The sequence below is a fragment of the Anopheles funestus genome, chromosome 2RL (genome assembly GCF_943734845.2).
Source record: "Anopheles funestus chromosome 2RL, idAnoFuneDA-416_04, whole genome shotgun sequence".
Lineage (NCBI taxonomy): Eukaryota > Metazoa > Arthropoda > Insecta > Diptera > Culicidae > Anopheles > Anopheles funestus.
This window is the reverse complement of record NC_064598.1, coordinates 1,486,398-1,511,634: the sequence shown is the minus strand read 5'-3', so window position 1 is coordinate 1,511,634 and position 25,237 is coordinate 1,486,398. Positions and strand designations below refer to the sequence as shown.

The 25,237-nt window shown below is 45.4% G+C and overlaps 5 protein-coding genes across 7 annotated transcripts; 2 read left to right on the top strand and 3 right to left on the bottom strand.

The window, feature by feature from the left end:
- Nucleotides 1-9: 9 nt before the first annotated feature.
- On the bottom strand, nucleotides 10-1,895 carry LOC125761528 (vacuolar protein sorting-associated protein 16B). Its single transcript, XM_049422740.1, has 6 exons — nucleotides 1,660-1,895; nucleotides 1,067-1,578; nucleotides 968-995; nucleotides 753-900; nucleotides 145-689; nucleotides 10-63 (listed from the first exon to the last, which is right to left on the bottom strand). The coding sequence occupies exons 1-6, from the start codon at nucleotides 1,867-1,869 to the stop codon at nucleotides 22-24; spliced, it is 1,485 nt and encodes a 494-aa protein (XP_049278697.1). The 5' UTR covers nucleotides 1,870-1,895; the 3' UTR covers nucleotides 10-21.
- Nucleotides 1,896-2,094: 199 nt separating this feature from the next.
- LOC125761516 (activating signal cointegrator 1 complex subunit 3) lies at nucleotides 2,095-9,463 on the top strand. The gene is made up of 7 exons (XM_049422712.1): nucleotides 2,095-2,514; nucleotides 2,584-2,851; nucleotides 2,914-8,129; nucleotides 8,208-8,376; nucleotides 8,484-8,650; nucleotides 8,722-9,176; nucleotides 9,242-9,463. Exons 1-7 carry the CDS (start codon nucleotides 2,387-2,389, stop codon nucleotides 9,388-9,390), a joined length of 6,552 nt encoding a protein of 2,183 aa, XP_049278669.1. The 5' UTR covers nucleotides 2,095-2,386; the 3' UTR covers nucleotides 9,391-9,463.
- A 58-nt stretch (nucleotides 9,464-9,521) lies between these two features.
- On the bottom strand, nucleotides 9,522-16,321 carry LOC125761530 (phosphatidylserine decarboxylase proenzyme, mitochondrial). 2 transcript variants are annotated; one of them, XM_049422743.1, is made up of 8 exons: nucleotides 15,897-16,320; nucleotides 12,787-12,974; nucleotides 12,554-12,696; nucleotides 12,326-12,483; nucleotides 11,566-11,707; nucleotides 11,175-11,502; nucleotides 10,541-10,751; nucleotides 9,522-10,470 (listed from the first exon to the last, which is right to left on the bottom strand). In XM_049422743.1, exons 1-8 carry the CDS (start codon nucleotides 15,923-15,925, stop codon nucleotides 10,329-10,331), a joined length of 1,341 nt encoding a protein of 446 aa, XP_049278700.1. In that variant the 5' UTR covers nucleotides 15,926-16,320; the 3' UTR covers nucleotides 9,522-10,328. The 2 variants fall into 2 exon arrangements, with proteins under 2 accessions (XP_049278700.1, XP_049278699.1); XM_049422742.1 differs by having other exon boundaries at nucleotides 12,554-12,974; nucleotides 15,897-16,321.
- A 1,201-nt stretch (nucleotides 16,322-17,522) lies between these two features.
- On the top strand, nucleotides 17,523-23,908 carry LOC125761527 (facilitated trehalose transporter Tret1-like). Of its 2 annotated transcripts, none has more exons than XM_049422737.1 (6): nucleotides 17,523-17,877; nucleotides 21,446-21,664; nucleotides 21,816-22,093; nucleotides 22,159-22,387; nucleotides 22,457-23,287; nucleotides 23,353-23,908. In XM_049422737.1, exons 2-6 carry the CDS (start codon nucleotides 21,660-21,662, stop codon nucleotides 23,708-23,710), a joined length of 1,701 nt encoding a protein of 566 aa, XP_049278694.1. In that variant the 5' UTR covers nucleotides 17,523-17,877; nucleotides 21,446-21,659; the 3' UTR covers nucleotides 23,711-23,908. The 2 variants fall into 2 exon arrangements, with proteins under 2 accessions (XP_049278694.1, XP_049278696.1); XM_049422739.1 differs by lacking the exon at nucleotides 17,523-17,877 and adding an exon at nucleotides 17,975-19,642.
- Nucleotides 23,725-24,896, bottom strand: LOC125761542 (mediator of RNA polymerase II transcription subunit 29). Its single transcript, XM_049422757.1, has 3 exons — nucleotides 24,368-24,896; nucleotides 24,214-24,301; nucleotides 23,725-24,136 (listed from the first exon to the last, which is right to left on the bottom strand). The coding sequence occupies exons 1-3, from the start codon at nucleotides 24,772-24,774 to the stop codon at nucleotides 23,930-23,932; spliced, it is 702 nt and encodes a 233-aa protein (XP_049278714.1). The 5' UTR covers nucleotides 24,775-24,896; the 3' UTR covers nucleotides 23,725-23,929.
- Between the last annotated feature and the right edge of the window lie 341 nt (nucleotides 24,897-25,237).

The window sequence follows — 25,237 nt, the reverse complement described above, 5'->3', positions numbered from 1 at the left end:
CCGTGTGTGTTTGCTTTATTATCACTTGATAAGCTTCATAGCATCACTTTTCCATTTATTGTTCTGGAAGGTATCGGAAATGAAAGAATTGGCATATTAATATGGGAACGGTATATGTTTGTGATTGTTTTAAATGGTGCTTACCAAAGATTTTAGAGCATTTGCTGCATACAGCCGCTCCTCAGTGCCATTATCAAGCGAGTTTTGATAGCTTTCCAGCTCTGCACGATCCTTCAGTAGCACAAGCGCATCCACGATACCGTGCTTCGAATGTACCTTCTTCGCCAGAGCTAATCGTCTTTGCGGATCTTCTAACTTGGCGAGAAATGTATTCAGAACCGGATCGGGTGCATTGAGAGAATGCAATCGCAATATCGTACGATCGATGGGAATGTTAATTTTAAAAGATTTTTGTTTCAAATTCAACCATGCTTTTCGCTCGAAAACATGATCAAAGTCTAGCCACGCCTGTTGCCTCGCACGCTCGTTCAAGGCGACCCACTCGAACTGGGCCTGCGATACTTGATGATTTTCGGCCAGCTTGAAAGGATTGTCGTTCGTCTGCAGAGAAGTGTCGCCCCATTTGTACTTCCCACAAACGTAGTTCAATGTTTCCAGCACTGATTTGTCTTGAATGGCCAACGCTTTGCTGCTTCCTCCCGACGAGTGAAGCTCTCCGGTTTGATATTCTAAAAGCACAACAACAAAATAAGCTATTATATTGCCGATGCCTCCGGGGAAACTGGCTGTACCTAAGAGATTCAAATAGTTGATCACCAATTGCGCATAGAATGTGTTCGCACCCGGCTGGGAGAAATAATCGCTGTAAATCTTTTTCAACCTCTGTCGCTTTATATCGAGATTGGATGTACTGCATACAAATATGGAAAATTGTAGTAACTAAAAACAAGAGCAAATCATTAACCAACTACTCCCCAATATAAAACTTCCAACCGTCTATGCTTACGCTCGCTTCATGGTGTCTTCCTAAAAATCTGTAAATAAATATGCAATAAGAACCATTTTTAACCACCATGGAGCACCCTCCTGTCCTGTTTAAACTTACACCAGCAAATCAGTACATTCGGTCACTTTCAGCCGAAGAGACAAATAGTTCACGTAATGATGAACGGCTTCTGGGCGAGTTTGTAGTAGCGTATAGAAAAGTTTCTTTTTAAGCGTTTGATCCAGAAACAGGGTCACTTTCAGGATCGCATTGCCACACCCGGAAGCGATCGCTTCATCGATCAGCTGTTCTTTTTCCGCCATCGATCGAAACATTTCCAGTGAACATGATTTGCCAAGGATCAATTTCCGGATGACCGAAGCTACGGACGGAGCGTAGTTAAACTCTTGTATCTTCTTCCGCAGTAGCTTTACTTCCTCCTCGAGCGATATACCCTTCGGAATGGTCATTTCATGACGTGACTGTTCTTGCAATATTATTTCGAGATTCTCATTCGAGATAATGCTCTGCAGTGGAAGTTCCCGCTGACTACTGCCATAGTTTGATTCCGAAACGGTGTCTTCGCCAAAGAGACTTCGTTTGTTGTTGCTTGCAATTTCGAGGACAGCCACCTGTTAAGCACAATCAGTTTTGTTACTTGTTGACGTTCTCCGATGCGGCATTGTAATGCACTTTATTTCGCATTAACTTACATCGTCTTCGTCAAAGTTGAACGATTTGTTCGCCGAATCATTCCAATATTCATCGTCTTTCGACTCCATTTCGCGAAGGAATATTTTGCAGAACTTTTTCGGTAAGCGCCTGAGGCCTGGACGTAAAAAATCATAACAATAACAAACACTGTTAAATGACGTTTCAAATTTGAATTTTTTGTCAGCACCGTTGCAAAGGAAAACTTGCATATTTTTCTTAATTTTTTTTTGTATTCAATCGCACATATCGTTAAGCGGAAGATATATAAAATTGAGAGCGCAGTTAAAATTATATTTGGTATTTACTTTTGTTCCAAAAGGAGTGAAAGGTAGCTAGTATTCTACACTATGAACCAGGAGCACGTTCGCAGGTTCTTCGCTGTATTATGCTACCTGGGAATCGCAGATTCTCATGAAAGCCGGCTGACAGTTCTCCCAGTAGGTAGGCCAAACTCCTATTGCGACAACGTTTGCAATTGTGGAAGAAGAACCTAGTTATTTCGCCAGGTTGGAAATAACCATTCCATATTTGCACCGGTGAATAAATACTGGGCAGAAGGGTGAAAACGACCTGCTGGAATTGAGTTGATCATTAGTATTATTTTGCGCGAAAGTGTGTAAGGAAACACGGCCTTACGAAGTGCCACATCGTTTTGTAGATACTAGCACAATAACAACCATAGTCCGTAAAGTATCTGCTTTCACCGGAGGCCAAAGCTGTAAAAACATGACGGAGTTACCGAGATTATCCCGGGCTATGCGAGCCAACACTGACCTGGATGTACAACGAAATCTTTCCCTTGATACCAAGGAACGAGCCACCATACAGCTGTTCCGCAAGAAGGAAGTTACTAGGTAAGCTACTAGTAGACAGATTGATCCACGGTTGGAAACTAATCCCTCAGTATTTTTGCTTTTACAAAGTGGTGTTTCGTGGAAGGAATTAAAACTGTTCATCAATAGTTATGTGGATGCAAAAATGACTGGCGTTCTATCAAAACAGCTACGGGACCTATGGGAAATGAGCCGAGAAATGGTAGGCTCGGAAGAAAACGCCGAATTGATCGACGAAGCGGCTATACTTGTGCTGCGGTTATTTCTAGATCAAAAAGTCGTCATGATGAAGCATTTGTCTAAGCTGAAGAAAATGTTTGGACAGGTACCAAATGCTCTAATCAACAAAATGTGTACGGTATGATGCTGAATCACTGTATGTTAATGAACCAGTTAGTAATTTGGAATTTTGAATTTTAGTTGGTCTATGATATAAGTAGTAACTTGAACCCCGAATGTAGGAAATATCTCGAAGAGCAAGAGATAGGCGAAAATGGCCATGTCCAAGAAGGTTGGGGCGATGCTATCGAATGCAAACTGTCGCTGGATCGAAAGACACACGACCACAGCAAACTGATGGATCTTTCTCCTGCGAATCCGTTGGATAGTCAGGTGGCGCAAAGTTTTACGATGAACTACGAGGCTATTCAGATGTCTTCCGAGCCGGTAGCGGGATGTTCCCGTGTCTCAGTTGCTAAACAACAACCGGAAAAGTATACGCGAAGTTGGCTGGCCCAGCAAGTTCCACCGGACTTGGTGGACAATCTAATGGAATTGCTTAAGTCGGCTAAAACGAATGACGAGCTGCAAATGGATTTGTTCGACTTTCTTGGAGTGGAATATTTGGACGTGATACCGGAAATGCTACAGAACCGTAAGCATCTTATCGAGTCCGTGAAAGCGCTGAAGCAAATTAAAGTGATGAAAAAGATACAACAGAACATGGAAGCTATGCAACACGCCCCGTCCTATCTGATGCCGGTGACGATACAAACGGAATCGCAGAAGCAAATGCGCAAGCAGGTTAATAAGGAGCAGAAAAAGCTGAAAAAGTTTCTTAACGAGACGGCAGTCGACAAGAAGGGCGACTGTGTGGAGATCGATCCAAAACAACTGCGCATGAATTATCAGAAGAGTTTGATGCTCGCAGCACAGATGCCTCAAATGCTGTTGGAAAAGATCAAAGCTAAGGGCGTTCTGCCAATTTCGAAACCAGCCGTTAAACCGGTGAAGTATCCGAACGTGTACGATTCGTACAGCGAAGCTCGCAGTCACGTTGGATTCATCGCGGGCAACAAGATTGTCCTGCCAGAGAACGTGGAACGGACGGATAACAAGCTGTTCGAAGAGGTTAAGATTCCTGCCACCGATCCGCCGCCTTTGTCAATTGGTAGCGAAAGGATCAAAATAAGCTGTTTGGATGAAATTGGACAGATCGCATTCAAGGGATGCGAAGAGTTGAATCGGATTCAAAGTGTCGTGTACCCGGCGGCCTATAATAGCAACGAAAATTTGCTTGTGTGCGCCCCTACTGGAGCGGGAAAGACTAATGTAGCCATGTTGACGATCGTGTACACGATCAGGCAATTCGTTGATCAAGGTGTTATTCACCGCGATCAGTTCAAAATCGTGTATGTGGCACCGATGAAGGCACTGGCGGCAGAAATGACTTCAAACTTCGGGCGACGGTTGCAACCTTTAGGCATTTCTGTGCGAGAACTCACCGGAGACATGCAGCTAACCAAGACGGAGCTACAGCAGACGCAAATGATCGTTACTACGCCCGAAAAATGGGATGTTGTTACACGCAAAGGTGCCGGCGACGTAGCATTCATCAGTTTGGTGAAACTGCTCATCATCGACGAGGTGCATCTGTTGCACGGCGAGCGTGGACCTGTGGTGGAGGCGCTCGTGGCTAGAACGCTTCGGTTAGTGGAATCTTCCCAAAGCATGATACGAATCGTCGGTTTGTCGGCCACACTTCCCAACTACATTGACGTGGCACGGTTTTTACGTGTAAATCCAATGATTGGATTGTTTTTCTTCGATTCCCGCTTCCGACCAGTTCCGCTAAGCACAAACTTTATAGGCGTGAAAGCGCTGAATGCGCTAAAGCAGCTTTCGGACATGGATTTGATTTGTTACGAGCGTTGCATCGATATGGTACGCCAGGGTCACCAAGTGATGGTTTTTGTGCATGCACGCAACGCCACAGTGCGTACGGCCACATTGATCAAGGATCTTGCTCAGCAACGGGGGCACATTAACCTGCTCATACCGGATAGTAATCCCGAGTACGGAAGCGCACTTAAAACGGTATCGAAGAGTCGCAACAAACAGCTGGTAGAACTGTTTCAAAACGGGTTGGCGATGCATCATGCTGGTATGCTGCGGCAAGATAGGAATTTGGTCGAGAAATACTTTGCTGACGGGATGATTAAGGTGTTAGTGTGTACGGCGACACTTGCTTGGGGAGTAAACCTACCGGCGCATGCGGTCATCATCAAGGGAACGGAAATCTACGACTCCAAGCACGGTACGTTCGTGGATCTGGGTATATTGGATGTGCTGCAGATATTCGGTCGAGCTGGACGTCCACAGTACGACAAGAGCGGCGTTGGTACGATCATCACCACGCACGACAAGCTGAACCACTACCTTTCGCTGCTGACCAATCAGTTCCCGATCGAGTCGAACTTTATCCAGTGTTTGGTGGATAATCTGAATGCCGAGGTGACATTAGGAACAATTAGCAACGTAGACGAAGCAATCGTTTGGCTGAGCTACACGTATTTATTCGTGCGTATGCGAATGAATCCGCAGTGCTACGGATTGAACTACGACGAACTGCGCGAAGATCCATCGCTTGAACATAAACGCCGGCAGCTGATCCATACAGCAGCGATGGCGCTAGACAAGGCGCGTATGGTGCGGTACAATGATCGTACTGGTGATCTGAATGTAACGGATCTTGGTCGGACCGCGTCTCATTTCTACATCAAGTACGACACGGTGGAAGTGTTCAATGAAATGTTGAAACCGATCATGACCGACGCGGACATTTTGCAGATGATGGCAAACGCGCACGAATTCCAGCAGCTAAAGGTGCGAGACGACGAGATGGATGAACTGGACGATCTGACACACGTTTGCTGTGAAGTCCCAGTCCGTGGTGGTAGTGAAAATATCCACGGTAAAGTGAACATCCTCATGCAGACGTACCTGTCCAAGGGTATGGTGCGTTCGTTCTCGCTGATGTCTGACATGTCGTACATTACGCAGAACACGATACGAATCGCTCGGGCACTTTTCACGATGGTTTTGCGAGCCAACAATCCCATCCTCGCCGGACGGATGCTAAACGTGAGCAAGATGTTCGAGAAGCAAATGTGGGAATCGCAAACACCGATGTATCAGTTCAATATACTCCCGTTGGACGTGGTAGACAAGATAGAGAAGCGTGGCCTAAGTGTACTCGCGCTCCGGGACATGGAGGAAAAGGAGATAGGAGACTTTTTGCGGAATCATCGCTATGCGAAGAGCGTTAAACGATGTGCGGAAGAGTTTCCCATGCTTGAAATAGAGGCCACGCTTCAGCCGATCACCAGAACAGTGCTGCGTATTAGGGTTTTTATACGGGCTTCATTCCGGTGGAACGATCGTGTGCACGGAAAGACGGCAGAATCGTTCTGGATATGGATAGAGGACCCGGAAAGCAACTATATCTATCATTCGGAGTATTTCCAGATTACGAAACGGCAAACCATGCGGCAGGAGGATCAGGAACTGATTATGACCATCCCCTTGAAAGATCCCTTGCCTCCCCAGTACTATATACGGGTTGCCAGTGACACGTGGCTAGGTAGTAACAATCTGGTACCACTTTCCTTCAAGCACCTCATCCTACCGGAAGTACATCCGCCGCATACGGAGCTCTTGCCCCTGCAACCGCTGCCTGTGACGGTGTTAAATAATCGAAAGTATGAATCATTGTACAGCTTCACCCACTACAATCCCATTCAAACGCAGATCTTCCACTGTCTTTACCACACGGACAACAACGTACTGCTCGGAGCACCGACCGGATCGGGTAAAACAATCGCTGCCGAAATGGCAATGTTCCGCGTGTTTCGGTTGCTTCCCACTGGCAAGGTAGTTTACATCGCACCACTGAAGGCGCTAGTAAAGGAACGAATGGATGATTGGAAAGTGCGGATCGAACAAAAGTTGGGCAAAAAGGTGGTAGAACTGACCGGGGATGTTACACCGGACGTACGAGCGATTAAGGAATCGACGGTAATCATTACCACGCCAGAAAAATGGGATGGTATTAGTCGATCGTGGCAAACGCGTGATTATGTGCGTGACGTTGCGCTGATCGTGATTGACGAAATTCATCTTTTGGGCGAAGATCGTGGTCCAGTGCTGGAGGTGATCGTGTCCCGAATGAACTTCATTTCATCGCACACGGAACAAACGGTTCGGATCGTTGGACTTTCCACAGCTCTAGCAAACGCACGAGATCTGGCAAACTGGCTCGGAATCGATACGATGGGATTGTATAACTTTAAACCGTCCGTCCGACCGGTACCACTGTCGGTACACATACAGGGATTCCCGGGAAGGCATTACTGCCCGCGTATGGCCACCATGAATCGGCCAGCTTTTCAGGCCATCCGGCAATATTCACCATGCACTCCGGTGCTTATATTTGTGGCGTCTCGCAGACAAACTCGTCTTACGGCGCTAGATTTGATCACGTTTCTTGCAAGTGAAGACAATTCCAAACAGTTCCTACACACGTCTGAAGAAGAAATGGAGCAAATTCTGCAAAACGTTCGCGACAGTAACCTTCGGCTAACGTTAGCGTTTGGTATCGGGATGCATCATGCTGGATTACACGAGCGCGACCGGAAGACGGCTGAGGAGCTGTTTTTGAACAGAAAAATTCAGATCCTTATTGCAACGGCCACATTAGCGTGGGGCGTCAACCTTCCCGCCCATTTAGTGATCATCAAAGGAACGGAGTTTTATGATGGCAAACTGAAACGATACGTAGATATGCCGATCACAGACGTCCTGCAGATGATGGGCCGTGCAGGACGACCGCAATTCGGCAACGAGGGTATTGCCTGCGTGTACGTGCAGGACACGAGAAAAAACTTTTACAAAAAGTTCCTGTACGATCCATTTCCGGTAGAATCCAGCCTACTTACCGTGCTGCCGGATCACATCAACGCGGAAATAGTGGCGGGAACATTACGAACGAAACAAAGCATCTTGGATTATCTTACCTGGACGTACTTTTATCGCCGATTGCTACGCAATCCCACCTACTACGGGTTGGAAACTACGGAAATGGACAATGTAAATTACTTCCTTTCGGAGCTAATCGAAACCGTGCTCGATAAGCTTATTCGGGCCGGATGTGTGATTGTGGAGGAAGATAACAGATCACTCATTGCCACATCTATGGGGCGCATATCTTCCTACTACTATCTATCGCACATCACCATGCGTCACTTTGCTGATACGCTCCGGTACGATATGAGCATGGAAGAGCTGCTACGAGCGATGGCAGACGCAGCGGAATTCGAAGAACATCCTGTTCGCCATAATGAAGATTTGTATAATGCGTACGTTCACAAATGACATGCATCTTCAGTGCACCTAATGATCACTTATTTCGTTTCTTTGTTTACTTCTATTTGCAGTGACTTAGCGAAACTATGTCCACTGAAGGTGGATCCGCTATCTGTCGACAATCCGCACACCAAGGTATTCCTGCTCTTACAGGCTCACTTATCGCGGCTTCCCTTACCAAATTCCGATTACGGTACGGACACAAAATCGGTGCTCGATCAATCAATACGTATTCTTCAGGTACGTTATCATTCGTTCCATTTCAGAATGGTGGTGGAATAATAATTTGATAGATTTAAAGTTATCGCAGGTGTGATTATTTCATTTCCGTTCTCATGCATTTTTAGGCCATGATCGATATCAGCGCGGAAAGTGGTTGGCTTGCAACAACGCTGCGAATACAACTGCTGATGCAGTGCATAATCCAGGCACGCTGGCTAGACGATCCTATCGTTATGACGCTCCCGAACGTAGAAGCGCATAATGCGGATATCTTCAATCAGATAAAAACAGAGTAAGCAAATTTGCAACTGTTGGAGATTGTTTTGATGGTGATATTGTTATTTTATCTTTCGTTTCGATTAGCTTACCATTCCTTACGCTTCCGGGGTTGAAAGAAAAATGTCACCGGAAATACGAAATCCTAGCTGCAACGCTACGGCAGGAGTTTGACGAACCGGAAATTGAGCAGATTTACAAGGTGATAAGTGAGCTGCCCTTACTGAATGTTCAGATATCGATGCGCGGACCGTACGGCAAGGAGGGTGATGTGAGCCGGCCCGTTCAGCAACCTACGACCCGCGATCAATGGATGGAACTGTATGCCGATCAAGAGTACGTGGTTTGCGTGCAGCTCATAAGACTGGGATCGTTTGAAACGCTCCACATCAATTGTCCCAAGTTCCCGAAGGGTAAAGATGAGGGATGGTTCCTAACGTTGGGTCATCAAGCGGATGGAGAACTGGTAGCCCTGAAACGATGCGTGTACCGCAGCAATCGTAGCACTCATCAATTGTGCTTTTATGCCCCCTCGCGTGTTGGTAAGTTTAAGTGACTTACATTTTCTCTACAAAGTTACCTATTTTTATTCTCTACTCCAACGCAGGACGTTGTATATACACAGTGTACCTGCTTTCCGATGGCTACTTAGGACTAGATCAACAGTACAACATACAGTTCGAAGTGGTACCTCCTCCGGCACGTGAAAAAGATGGAATGCAACAAGTGTTTGGTAAAGATGAAGGATTCTGGTAAACGGAAAGGTATACCACCCCAAAGCAGTGATCTTAACCGATATGAACGGATCAATACAGAAATGCGAATAATACACGCACGACGAAATACACAGGGATATACGAAATGGAAAGAAAACCAACAATCACCAATGGTAATATTAACATAAAAATATATTCTTCAAATGAAACACTTCGGCAGGAACAATTCGTTTAGCTAACAAGGGTTTGTTTGACGGTTGTATATTGCTAGTAATTAAAAATCACCTATACATAAAGTTCGACTCCGAACCCGTTTGGTAATTGAGGTCAACAGTGGGGGGTTTCCTTTATACAACTGGTTAGGTGTCATGTAAAACGCGTGTGACAGTAATAGCTCGTGTAACAATCATGCGCGCGATTGTTAACGGTATTGGGATCACATTAAAATCACGATCGTGCAAAATCACCATACCCTAACACTCCTTGTTGCAGCAGTTCGTTAAATCTACAAGTCTTTACACCGGTGTTATACCACGGGTTTTTGCAATCCATCTATGCAGTAGTTCAATCTTCATGACGGAAGTCGTGCATGAAATCGCATGAAACAATCCAATCGTGTACAATATGCACTACTCTTACGGTATTTGCCACAATCGCTACGCACCTGTTCCTAGTGATGGAAAAATGTATGCGTCGTGCATGGGTCGCCGCTTGTACTCTTGTGACGGCAACTATTTGAACAAATGTTTTACCGATAGACTGATACGAATCTGCACGTTAACTTAGCACACCACTACAATTAACAACCGCAAACAACGTTCACGTCGACGCGCTGTTGTACTTAGGCTTGCTTAGGTATGGTTATTAGATAAACGGTAAAGGAATAGGTATTATTAACTTAAACTATTTCTATCCTGAGACACTACACTGAGACGCGCCGGCTGTAACAAGCATCTGGAAGCGATCGGTGAATACTTTTTACAAACTTGTCGGTTCCGTATCGTCCAAAGATTCGATCGCGCGTTTCACTTCTGCTGGATCTTCCGTCGTTTCTTCTGTACCTTCGAACGTCCCTAACCGCTCTCCGACTTTCACACGTTGACCAGGAAACAGATTGAATCTGCAAACAATTAGAGAACGATTAGTTCATCAACCATAAATGGTGTTGCTGTATTAGCTAGAACACTTACTTAAATTCTTTAGGCGCTTCGAAGATTAACACAATGGTGCTTCCCATCCGGAACTGACCCACCAGTTCGCCCTTGTCCAGGTACTTATCATTAGGCATTTCCAGCTCGTCGTACTCCTTCTTCTTGTGACTACCGCAGGCTAATCCGACCCATTTGTTCGTTTTCAGCTTTTCGTCCATAAAAATCTCCACCGAGCCAACATTGGTAGCTCCTGAAAGCAACGGATGCAAAGGGAAGAAAACGTGAGCGAGTGCAACTCTATCCCACGACCCGGATCTTTGGTTCTCACGCCACGCTAACCCAAGACCTCAACCACTCTCGATTGCTGCTTATCAAGTTTCATTCATCGTTCGAAAAGTATCAGCGATCGTACGATCGTACGACTGAGAAGCTCTCGTGCCATAAGAAAAAAGCGTCCCGGATCCCGGTAAGACGAAACAGTTGATAATGATTACAGCATCGGTAGTTGCGGTAGTTGAATTCATTATCATCTTCTTTCCCACACCTTACCGGCTGCGAGATGGCTTCTCACTGAACTTTCGGCAAAGGTGATAAGCAAGGCTAGGGCTAATTGTTGGTCAGTGACAGTTTAGATCCGGGTGTAAGAAAAAACCAAAACGCCTTTTCTACTTACCGACAGCGGTGTAACTGAAGAACCCATGTTTCCATTTACCAATGTAGACCGCCCTTTCGTTGAGACAAAACAATCCCGGAATCCAGCCCGCAATTTTCGGACTCACGGACAACAGTTCACCGGAAAAGTGTCTTCGCAGTTCCGGTTTCCATAACGTGGGCGAGTGGAATCGATGGTAATCTCCCGGTGCTAGGTAGATGACGCACTGATACAGTACACTGTCGGGTGAAGATTTTTTCTTCACCTTTTCCACCATCTCCGGGGCATCCTTTTTGGTCCACGTCGGAGGTCCTAGGAACGCCTCTAAGCTGTATGACACTCCTTTTACCTAGAAGACAAATGAATGGCTATTGTAGCTCAATTTTTGAATTGGATTTGTTTTATGCCATACCTGCTCGATTTGACTAGTACTGGCAGTACCGAAGTGGAGAATTCTACCATCACATGGTGACACAAAGCTGGTTTTAGGATCCAAGGGACGAGCGTCTTCCTTGAGCGGGCGGGTGAAAAATTCTCCTAAGCTACGATACTCTCTGTGTTGACGGAAAAGTGGATTAAAGTAAAGGCAAAGATAAGTTTGTTTTGCAGTAGAGAATGGAAATAGGGAAAAACATTTACGGAAAGAATTTACATAAAAAGTGACGCCAAAAAAAGATGCATTAACAGATGATCGTAAAAAAGATCGATGAAAGCAAGTAGAAACGTGTATGCAATGAAACAGTGGTAGATTAAGCACAACTGAAACATCTCTACAGAGAAGCCAATTAGAAAGCATCCAAAAGCATATTAAGGAAAGAATATTTATTACGCATTCCTTGCATAAAGACCCAGTAGACCCACCGGCACCGGAAACAATCACACACACACAATCAACACAAAGATGAGAAATAGAGAGAAATCATTTATAAAAAGTCGTCTTTCTACAGACTGTTCATGATTAGTGGTGCTTATATCAAACAGAAAAAAAAACATTACCTTCTCTTGTTCTAATTGTAATAATACTTTATCTGCATTTTGTACTAAACAACGGTAACATGGAGCAGAAAAAATTTACTTTCAAGTTGAACGTATCGTTACGTCGAACGGATAACAGTTTGGAGTATCTTTGGGTAACGAAACAACACCAAATTCCCACAAGCGAATGTACTTACTTGAAGTTATCTGCTGCGGCTTCCTCCATCTTTACACCGAACGTTGTCGAGTAGAGACCATAGATCATGGGACGTACGGGTTTTGGAACCTTTCGATCGGCCATCCATCCCCAGCACCGGCTCATGACCCGCAGTGGCAGCGAACAGTACATTTTCGCCTGCGTTACAGAAGCGTTCGTTAACGTGGTACGGGTTTCCGGCTTGCTGGTCTCGCTCGGTTCCACTTACCTGCCATTTTGCGGCGGTTCGCGGTAGGCCCTTCTTATCGAGTTCACGATTGTGAAGGTGCCACTTTGCTGCCACCACCATACAGATACCGATGGGTGTCCAACGAAGAAATACACCGCGCCAAGTCAACCAACCGCCGGCCGCTAGTAACCACCAATCCAAAACCGATAATATAGTCCAACCTGCACCGGCCTTCCAACTCCACTTTCTGTAAACTTTGCTACGGGATTTACCTGTCGTCGACTGATGGTGGAACTGCTGCTGATGTTGGTGATGGTGGTTGTGATGATTGTGGTGATTTGTCGCGGATGTATTCGGCTGCTGCTGAAGCTGTCTGCTACCATATATTGACCGCTGCACAATAGTCCATCTCGCAGACCACTGTCTGGGGTTCGGCTTCAGGTTGACCGCCTTGGAGAACCTGGCGCACGTGAAAAGAAACCAACAAATGGCGAAACAAAGGTTGACAATGAGATTCTTGCGATAAGCGAGGATCGCCATTCGCTGCATCTTTCGCCACTGGCCAGGATGGGACTGTAATGTGTGTCCCCGGATTTGGCACGTTCAACTACACGCCCACAGAAACAATGAGCACGCCTGGCCGTGGATTCACTCACTCGGATCAGACCATCCCCAATAATCTTCCCTTTGCTGCTGTCTCGATCGAGGGATCTCGCGCCTCTCAATTGGTTAATTTAATATCAAGCATAACGATTGGCAAGATACGCACACACACAAACACGAACAGGGTACGTTTTTGCTGCGAGATGTACGCGAAACGCGAAAATCTAATCAATCCACACACTGCACTAGCACTGTCCCAACTGTATACAGCGCTGGATACTAGGCTAGCAGTTGAAGCTACTCAAGTCCATCGCGCGACTTACGCCCGAGGACTGGCCGTCAGGCAATGTAAATTGTACGATACTGCAACCGTTGTAGTGGCTGTGTCGTGGCACTCGGACAAAAATAAAATCTCACCAAAAGCCTATACACATGCACAGCTAGCAGTGGCCAATATCACGTGTTGCTACTATCGTTTGAGTCGCCGAAACAATCCATCCGGCGTGCCTGGCAATGACGTTACTTTAACGTGGACGAGCAATCTGCACCAACAGCACGTGCTTCCAGTCATGCTCTGGAAGACAGTACTGGCTTCTTCCCGTCTCTTACACTGCTAGCGTGACCCTGGTACTGTATGCACTTGCACTTCGTGCTAAAATAGACAAACGGAAGCACCGGGAATAGTCGCTAGCGCACATTTTATCGATTTTAGTCCCGAACAGAGAGAGAGAGAGAAGTGGTTTTGTGTGACGGTGGGAATAGCTGCTTGGGGACACCCACAAGGTGCGCTAGTGTGGCTTCCGTCTCCAATGCGCGCACCGCGTCACGATCGTTATCGTTGGCCAATGAAGTAAAGTTTGCCAATGTTCAATATCGGATAGAAATGATAACGATTGATTCCCTCTGGTAATGATGGGAAAGAAGAACGGTTTCTAACATATGCTTGTGCAAGATCGCTTGAGTGACTAACATTTAATTCGAAAAGAGAAAACAAATCTTCACAGAACGCAAGTCAGCGGTATTGCACAATGTCCTTAATTTACTCACAATGTAAACAATGGTCAACTTCCGGTTGTATACACACACACACGCAGAGACACAACCAAGGTTCGCTACTAATTTGGCAACTAAATTCCGTGCCCAAAAGCAGCAACCTTCGCGAAAGACGACAATCAATCAACTGTTCCACCGGCGGAAATGGCAAGTGGTTAAATTTTTGGCGATATTAGCGCACCTTATCTACCCTTTTGGGGTTATAAAGCATCCAGTCACTAGGCCCCGAAATCAAACCGTGCCCCATTATCACGATCCAGATATCGGTGACTAATCGCATGTATAGTGGATTTTCTCCGATACGGAGGCACCTGTTTGTGGTGTTTGTTATAGGCCAAAAACAATATCGACATTTCCGGAGATTCTGAGGAGCATATACCGGACAGAGGAAAATGTCTCACCGGGACGGGAATGATCCGGAAGAGCACTGTGGGGATTCGCATGCAGCATACACAGAGATATGCTAAAGTTTTAGACCATAATGTTGACATAAAGTTATCAACAAAGAGCAGGGTTTAGATAATATTTTATTGTTTTCTGCGATAACACGCCAAACCTTTATTGAGATAGCATTTGCAGGAAAGCATATGTGCAAAGGGACACCAATTGAGGGAAACAAACATCAACTGGATCACCGAGTCATATCTCTAGTACACCTGACCTAACGATTACCCTAGAACGAGTCAATGTTTAATTTAATTACTTAACGTTAAAATTTGAGTAATATGCGAATTGTTCATAGCGTAATTCTACCGCCGCTCTGCCGGTCAAGTTTTGCGCAATTACTCACGGCATTTGTACTTTTACTTTCGTTGTTGTTAACGCACGTCATAAGTTGATTGGCCTTGAACTTGACCTATCGATTGTAAACAGCATAAGGGTGGAAAATCTAATCCTTCGCTGCGGAGCTATTAAAATGCATTATAATAATGAATTCAATACCACAACTAAACAAATCATATACTATTAACGGTTGCTTGAACATTTCCAGCTGGCAGGAAAGTATTCCAGTTTGTTGACCCCCGAGATGGAAAGCGCATAGCGAGATGGACCAGCTGATAATGTTTACAGTGGGCAAAACCGTAACGTAACATACATTCCAACCCACCCATCGAACCGGCTCACAGGTGACCTGCGCTAATCATATGTGGATGTGCGCACGATTGGCTCACACACAAATACAAAACCCGTCGGTTGGGCACATGGCTTTGACGCTGGGCTCCCTAAGGAGAAGAAAACGCGTCCGATTGATTTTAGGCCACGCGGACGTCAAGTTTCTAGATTAGAGCAGATTACGAACAGCGGAGGAATGGTTGTATAATCAATCTTTTCAGCGGCTTGTACCGCTGCTTTGTACTTAGCGCCCGCAACGTATTGAATGCAACATTGAAACGAGCCGAACATTTTAGAAGCCACCTAAAAGAGAAAGTTTTCCTGATCAACGTTCTTGGGAAATGCGATCTTTACGATCTTCATAGTCACAGCATCAGCATATGCCGTCTCATTCTTGCATTCCGAACACGGCACATATGATCGCGAGAAGGAAGGGCCGTAACTATGGAAATCATTCATGTTTCTTTGTTCGTGCATCTACATAATGCTTCCTCAGTCCAGCTGGGTCAATTGTTATGGACCCCACTTGTTAAATTGCTCGAAACGATTAAGAACAAAATCTTTCAGTGGCTCTTTCCATTGGTTAGCTTTGCATTTCGTACGAAAAACTTACAATCGATATTTAGGCATAAACACGGCCATTGTTGAAGAACTTTTCTTGTCCGGGGCTGAAATTCAATCACTATCTTCACGCACTTTCACGCACTGCACACTCTATTACGGGCCGATCCTCTCGCGGTCGATCGCACGGAACGATTTGTTGTCTTGGTTGGGCGGCTACTGCTATTTAAACCTTTCTTGTCCGATCGAGTTTAGCGCAACATTCTGAAGCTGATTCCAGCTTCTTTTTAAACTAAGCTGGGAATTTTTAGTAAACCGTGACTTGTAGCTAGAATAATAGATTCACCTAAGAACGTAAAACTCATTAATAGTTCACAGTTTGTGTGTCTATTTGTACGTTTTTAGCTGCAAAACTAATGTTTTGCGTTCGACGAATTTGTTTACTTCTCACCCTGTATGGCTTTGTTAATGTCACTGGTAACTGTCAAACATTACTGACGCAGGGAAGTCCAGTGGTCATGATGGCAGAAGTGAATTGTTTCACATCGTGTTATAATATTTTCAAATAAACCGATACACAAAATTTTAGTTTTGAATTGTTTTCTTTTTTAAAAAATTGTTTTCCGATACATGAGTTTATTCATACCAATTGAATAATTACCAAAATAAAAACAGTGGCTCAATATTTGTATCCGTGTTTTTATTTTCAAATTTATTCGTTTGTTCAGTTTTAAACAAATTAAATAGAACTGCGCTCAAATATACATGTCTACTAATTGCAATTATACTCCTATTTATCTCATAACAATAGCGGTTTTCCATAGAAAGATAGATAGATTACCACCGCAAATGCTATAGCTTTATTGCTATGAAATATGCTGCGGAATGTTACCATACCATACAGGTAGGAACCACGTGTTCGGTAACCACATTGGGCGCCATGTTGCTTTTTTAACATTAATTTGAAACGGGAAACGGCGGTTACATTGGAGAATGCAGGACAAAATGCGTATGAATTGGAATAATCGTAACATTTATAAACATGATTACTTGCAGTAGATAGTAAAAGTTATATCTAATAGAAACAATGCGATTATCGGCTCGTGTTTGCACTTCATTTTACTGCTGCTGAATGATAAGTGAGAGTGGAAAATCTCAACAGAGTGCATCATCATTGTCGGTGATAATCCCGCCATCATATAGCTCAAATGGGCCGGAAGCAACGTGGTGCATACACAAACACAAACGCACTCATTTCCATTTTCCTCCTTCTTTCTTATCAATCACCATTTCCATCTCCACCATTGAACGTTCGTTCGTTCTATGTTTTCCACAAATCGCACTCATAACTAAAACTGCAACTCCGCTGCATTCCGTGCAAGGTCGTTGCACAGGCAGTTGCGAAATATCACTAACCGTTGCCATCTGACCCTTTTCCAGGGGTGCGTGGATGGGGCAGCACAATCGCACACGGTTTTTTTCTTTCCATGCTGGTATTATGCTGGGCTGTGATGCTCTGAGATCGCCTAGATGCCTCGGATACTGTTGGTCACCCATCTCCCTGTCCTCCTCTCCCTTGTCGTCACGACGCCATTTGTCGTCGATCGTTCGTGCGTACTGTGTTACCGCCTTTGGAACATCGGCGGTGTGCTGTTGCTGTTCAGTTTGAATTACACCATCGAACGGCTCACACGGTGGCTGGCAGCTGCTGCGGGCTACAGGCAGATTTGATTTCTATTCACGACAATACCATCACGCGCTCACCGGACATACAATTGTGAAGTGTAAAAGTAAAAGTGTGTAGAAGGGTGATACTCATTGTCTAAGTAATTCCGAAACAACTCAACAGAAACAGGTGTTTTTAGTGGACAGGTGGAAGAGAAGATTTATGGTCACAACAACTATTTATGGTGCATTTGGTGTGACAAGCAGTACGGTGTATTGAATATTGTGTAAAATATTTAAAGAAAATTGTGAAGAGCATTCAAACTAAGGGAGGAAGCTGCGAAAATACATAAAGTTACGGAGTTACGGTGAGTACAAGTTGCAAGCTAATGATAACTGAAATCTATTTCTAAATTCTACACTCGATACACCGAACAAAACCCACATAAGCTCAGCTGATTCTATTTGATCAAGCATGTACCTACGCTAACAACTGGTCTTGTGAATGTACCGTTTGTTTTAATATTCATTCAATCTGCTTCTCCAACGCCTCATCCCCTTACTCATCAACCGAGTCAGTAGAAAGCCTTTCTCAACGATCGGACTTTATTCACGCGTGTTATGTTCCTCCGCACTACTGTGACTTACCTAGGGAAGTAATTATGGAAGGTACATGGCCATATGCGACACCTACGCATCTTCGCATTGTGCATGCAAAACCTGACCCTCGCATGTGCCACAAGCAATGCAAACACATTTTCTCTGCTTCGCAACCTGGCCCATAGCACGATCACCTTTCATCGAACGTGTTGTGCAACTAATTTCTCCAGCGTCCGTACAAGATGGGTTCTCTGTCCCTCCTGTCCTGTTGGGAGGGGAGGCGGATTTAGTTCGCAATAGTCTCAGTTTTTTGCTTTGCTCCTATTGCAACACCAGTTTGGATACACCGGTTTTGGAGCCGGTTTGATTTTGTTTTGTTGGTATTTTGTTTTTTCGTTTTTGCCGGTCACTGTTTTGATGCGGTCCTGTAAATTGTGCCGCTGGAACGGGTTTATGTGAATGGTTCTCGTTGGGCAAAGATGGATCAACTAAAGATATGGTATGCTGGTATTCAACCCTATTTGTCCCAATTTTGGAGCTTGCGGAAATGATGGGTTCGTGTTTATCACAATTGTTGCAATTAGATGACGCATTTAAACTACAATCCCAATATCGCGTGCTTCTAAAATTCAAAACACGCCGTTTTGGTGGTGGGGATTGTTTTGTTGGGTGTTTTTTTTATTGTTGTTTGATTTGTTTGTTATTGCCGTGGGTTTGAAAATATTCGCCTGATCATGGTTTTTGTAGCAGTGGTTTGACCTATCATCGGTGGCTTATTGTTCGCCTTGCAGAGGCTCATCCATCATTCAAGGACATACACAATTTCTAGATAGTTCGGATCTGCTTCCAGATGTCTCTTTGGATTTGTTTTTTTTTCATGATTAAGTGGAAAGAGAAGTAGTATTGCAAAGAAATGAAAATTATGCTCTAGCGAATTTGTCTTCCACACCCATATCCACGAGCTGGGCAAGTGTAAAGACCGGTGTGGACGACTGCCTTTCAATCGCGGAGGTATTAGCTTATTGAGTCGTTTCGTACGTCCCGTCCCGTCCGTGGCCAACGAGAAGAAGAAGTATTCAATTTCGCTGGAGCTGTTTGCTGGGATACCCCGAATTAACATCCACGATCGATCATGCATGAGGGAGATCGACGTAAAACCCACACGAACCGTGACTGGCTCTAATAAACCTTACACCCATTGCAGGCCAATGTACTTGTGTGTCGAGTGCGATTGATCGTTTGATAGGCCGTGAGAGCGATGAATCTCGCTAGGGCGAAGGTGGTAGCGAATTGTGTCCCTAGCGATTGTTACATCTTAAAATTCACCGCACATGGATAAAGTTCCCCATTCCCCATTCCGCCTTTAGACTTGTCAGTTCTTTACTGTTCGTCGGTAAAAAAAATTAGACGACCTGGAATCTAAAAAGTGTATCTATTGTGTGCCGTACAAAGTGTGTAGATGATGAGCGCGCGAAGACCGAATTACACGTCATTTACATTGATCCAATAGTACGGCAGGCAGCCAGAGTTGCGGTAACCGGTGTGCCAAGCGCAAATTGAACTTAAGGGTCGCTACTTCCCGAAAATGGCACTCATCACTCTAACCGAGCAGAAGATCGCGAGGATTAGCCTTGACCGGGACCTGTTCTCTCCGGCCCTCAGCTCAGCTTCGATAATACTCCCCACCAAACCGAACCTTTCCATTCATCAGCTTGACGATCGTCACGATCATGTGGCTTTGTTCGATGTGTGCTTTGGCTGCGTAAACGAGGGAAGGGATTGTTCGAGCCTCCAACGCCGAATGCACCGCTGCACAATTGTACCTCATTAGTATTACACATTTATAGGCAAACTCTAAACGATCGCAACTTATTACTCTCGATCGCCAGTCGGTAGGTTTGTAGCGGTAGCACGACTTATCATCGGTGCACGTTGATCTGGAGAAAAGTCACCCTTTTGCCAGTCGTCATCACCATCGATCATCGCACACTGTCGTCAAGCGAAAACCGGCAATACGAGATCGTGTTTAGGCGGGTTTGTTCGAAACCGGCAGACTAGGAAAAGATGATCAGAATTCTACGATTGATAAACAAACCTTGAACGTTGGATGTCTAATGCCTGCGGAAAGGAACGGTACCCTAATGGAGCTTAATAGGGATTTTTTTTCATATTTGTAATGCGATTTACTCGAGGAAGTGTAGTGTCTGTCCGCTTTACAGGTTTGGTTTGCGATGTGAATCTGTTCTACCGTGTAGTATTGCACTCTCCCACGACGAGTGCCAGAAGACACATCAAGGTATTGCGTACTGAAAGAAAGTGAAAGGAAATACACAACCGGCCGAAATGGACGCCGCAGGCACCGAGAGGAATTTCAGCTAAGTTTGAGACCAAGGCATGCATAATGAGCGATACTTCACGTGCCCGGTTCAACAGTACCGATAGTCCTGATCGAGTGGTTATTCGCCGTTCAGTGTTTTACGACCATTACAACCTTATGGCCTCGTTTTTTTTTGTTTGTTTGAGGGCCACACACGAAACCTTCGGGCAAAATTAGTCACACCTTTGTTATGCACCTGTGCACTCGCTTCAAACACACGTTTCTCGTTTGTCGTTTTGAGGCCCCAAGAGTGTTCTGGCCGCTTTCGAAATCTATCGCCATTATGGCTCGAAAGGGTCTTTAATGGACAGTAGTCTAAAATGGTGACTGCACCGAGGGGCACAGATTTTCAGCAAACTGAGCTATGTCCATTCATGCTTCGTTCTAGTGGAACGAGTCTTAGTAGTAGCAAAGGTAGTTTGCGATTATTGCGTCCGAAGCACGTAGCCGGCGAATGGTGGCTCTCGATTCGCCATTGCATAAGGTACCGGCAAACCAAAGGGAGACCAATGGTGCGTTTGTAAATGCGCGGTTCCGTCTCGGTTTCCATTCAGGTAATCAACATTATGCCTAACCGGTTCGATTCGGCTCAGCTGATGGCGATTTAAGTGAAAAAGAAAACCATTCCTCGTGCGCACAGCTGCAGCTGCGTTCCGAGAAGCCACAAGCAAATCAAAACATGTTGTCAGACAAAATCATTTCTTTTTTGCAGCAGACGAACCAAAACATACAATGCGGTTCAAACCGACCGCGACCATTTTACTATTCCACTAGTTGTACTGAAAGGGGTACTGGACAGGGACAGAACCAATGAAGGGTTATTTATGGGGACAGAGAACGAAATCTCGTGTCCTCCAGCTTATCAGTCACAACAAACTCAATCCAATCCAAGAGACCGACGATCAGGTCTCTTAACGGGTGGCCTCTTTTTAATCTGTCTTTTTCTTGTCTTGTTTCAGGCTTTCCTTTGCCTTATTAGTAGCTCTGGCGAGACCTGACCACAGAGACTACGGTGGAAAATGCCGATAGAGTAACAATACCCGCCTGCAGCTTCAGCCAATCGTTATCAATCACACAATACCGCGCTGTCCACTGCTACTGGTCGGAGATCGTACGTCGTGCTTGAAGAATTGACCGACGTATCATTATCTGATCTACGAAAGCGGTTCCACCATGGGGTAAGTAGTTAGACGTGACAGATCGAGATGTTCCGAAGGCACAAACCGCCCAAAAACGTATGCTTATCTAAAACTTGGAATTCTCAATCGAAATACTGTTCCGGCACGTGCGCATCTAACCGATGGTTTTTTTTTTTCGTTGGAATTCCAGTAAAACGGCGTACACTATTAATGGGTCGACCAATGGGGCCATCAGTGGACGGGATGACAAAAAGGCACAGCACGAGGACGATAAGCCGCGAAAGGAAGTGAGTACGTTTCGTCGCATCCTGCCACAGATACTGGCCAGTACGGCAAAAAATTTCCTGCTGCTCGATCTCGGCATGGCGGTTGCGTTCCCGACGATCGTCATTCCGGCGCTGAGAGGAATAAAAAATCGTGCACCGGATGAGTTTCTTGAGTTCACACCCCAGCAGGCGTCCTGGTTTGGTGGGTATATCAAACTTGGTTCTAAATACGATTGACTCTATTGGACTCTATACTCCCGTCTTCAGGAAGCATTGCTTACATTTGTCAACCGGTAGGAAGCGTCCTTTCCGGCATCATTCTCGAACCACTCGGACGAAAACGATCAATGATTCTAGTCAACATTCCGCATATTATCGGATGGTTAATGTTGCATTTTGCTGGATCGCTCGAAGAAATGTACACGGCGGCCATCTTGCTTGGCTTGGGCGTCGGCTTTATGGAGGCTCCAATCGTAACCTATGTTGGGGAAATTTGGTAACTACAATCCCTTCTCTTGGTTTACGATCATCTTTACACCTGTCTCTCCGTGTTCGATCTTTCCAGTCAACCTTCGATCCGCGGAATCCTTACGTCGTGCGCTGGAGTTGCTGTGATGTTGGGATTCTTCATGGTCTATCTGTTGGGAACGGTTACCACGTGGCGTACGACGGCGGCCATTTGTGCTTCCATTCCCATCGCTACGATGATCGCGATCTGTTTCGTACCGGAAACTCCGATGTGGTTGCTGTCGAAGAATCGTGCCGACGATGCGCTCAAGTCGCTTCAATGGCTACGCGGCTGGGTATCGCCGAAGGCCGTCGAGCAGGAGTTCGAGGAGATGAAACGATACAGCCTACATTCGGCGAAATGTGCCATCTGCGAGAAGAGTGGTGCTACCACCTGCCAACATCCGCCGCTGACGGAGTGGACAAAGTTGAAGGAACTTACGCGAAAGCGAAACTTGCGCCCATTCGTGCTTGTGATGTTGTTTTTCGTGTTCGGTCAGCTTAGCGGATTGACTGGCATGAGACCGTATCTGGTGCAGATCTTTCAGGCGTATGGAGTACCACTTGATGCCAACTGGGCTACGGTCTCCACCGGTCTGCTAGGTCTAATTGCCAACATTGTGTGCATGGTCAGCATTAAATTCGTGGGAAAACGAAGGCTTGCCATCACATCGATGGCAGTTACGGCTGTATCGTGCATTTCGCTGTCCATTTATGCATTTAACACATTCCCACCCGGCTGGACATCGTTTGACAACCATCCCGGTACGAGTCACGTCACATCGCTGGGCTACATTCCGATGGTTTTGTTCTTCATGTTAGCATTTTTCACCAGCGTTGGCGTGCTTCCCGTGCCCTGGATTTTACTCAGTGAAGTCTTTCCATTCAGGTAAAGCGATGAAGCTACGTATGTCGAAAAACAAACGACTTCACACTCCTTTTATATGTTTACAGAAACCGGAGTTTGGCGTGCGGTATTACTGCCGCCCTGCACTATGTCATGTCGTTCGTGACGACAAAGACGTACTTCAACCTCGAGAGCGCATTTTCACTGCCCGGTGTGATCCTGTTCTACGGTGTGATGGGCATGATTGGGCTCGGATTTGTGTATTTCTTCCTTCCTGAAACCGAAAAACGAACCCTGGAAGATATCGAGCTATACTTTTCGGACAACAAGCGCAAGCTGACCGACATCTACATTCCGCGGCGAAACCGTGACGAAGAGATGGTAGCCGTCGTGTCGAAGCTCGCCGAGAAGGCGATGGAAAAGCAGGGCATAGATAACGCCGTCTTTACGGAGGGCGATAAATAACCGTAAACCGATCCTGATATTGTATAGTTTTAAGCTTAATTTTATTTGTTAGACGCGATCGTTAGGACCGAACCGCAAGTCAGACTGGACCGCATGAGGAACCACCACGTCGTCCTCCACCATTCACTCATGTTCATATCTCTGTGTATGCCATAAAGAACAAATAAACTAGATCATTATTCTTCTCCTACCACCTCATCACCTGCTGCCATCGGTCTATCATTCGCTGGGAGAAATGTTTTGAGCGGCGCAAATTAGCGTATCGTGGATGTCCTTAGCGTACCCAATCTGTAGCTTTACCACCTCCAGGTACTGGTTGTATGTAAGAGCGTTCGTTTCCGTTAGTGGCGGCTGACTCGTGGCAACCGGAATCGGAAGATACTGTTGCGACGAGGTGCACTGCTGCATACAAAGCTTTGCCGTTTTCTAATCCATCGCGAGAAGGGCAATAATGTATCAAACTGATGGCTACCTTAAATTCACTACCTTCAAACTTTACTTACCAAGTTCAGCTCTATTTGGTCGCAAATCGAATAAAACTCCTCCAGGTGCTTATCGAAGCGGGGTGCATTGTTGAGATCCACCGTTTTCCTGCGCAATGTGAGAGAAAGTGTTAAAGACAAGTGGACACATTCAGTGAGACGGTTCGCAACTTACGATCCTGCGTCGGCGAGCGTGTTTTGTTGTATCAACTGGGCAGCAGTTTTGATCGTAGTTGATAGGGCATCTCGTAGCGGACCAACCAACACCTTGACCTTAGAAATGTTGTCCACCTTCTCAGTTTGTTGTGCTTGCTGTTGGGCGGATTGGTTGTGCTGTTGCTGCTGCTGTTGCGCTTGCTGCTGAACTTGCTGTTGTTGCACTTGTTGTTGCTGCTGCTGTTGCTGGACTTGTTGCTGTTGAACCTGCTGTTGCTGTGCTTGCTGCATTTGAGGAGACTGCATCATCCCGGGTGATACTCCGACTCCGCCTGGTCCGGGCATACCAACGCCACCAACACCACCCGGACCACCGGGAACACCGACACCCTGCTGCTGCATCATCATTCCCATTTGGTTCATCATTTTGGAACGGAGCACACTTTACAGAGCTCAGATACGTACGAAGGAGTGACTAAATATTACTTGATTCTGTGGAGCAGACGAACGACAAAGCAAATGCACTGTTTTGTAAACAAAGTCAAGATATACACACCCTGTCACTGCTGGATGGTCAAGAAAGGAACCTACAGCTTTAAACAGTCATGAAATATTTCAACGAATTTCAAAGCTATCAATGATTTCCGTTATATTTGAACGTTGAAAATTTTGTACAATCAGGATCCAGGATGGAATAATTTACGTCGAACAAATGTCTAAACGAACCAACCCTTAGCAAATTTTCGGGTTTTCTGTTTTTTTTATTGTTTTCTTATTTTTTATGCTTTCTTCTATTTAAAGCATTATTTGAGTGAAAAGAAACTTATTTCAACCAATTCGAATCAAAATAAATCAATTTTTAAAATTTTGCTAAATTTCCCCAAAATAA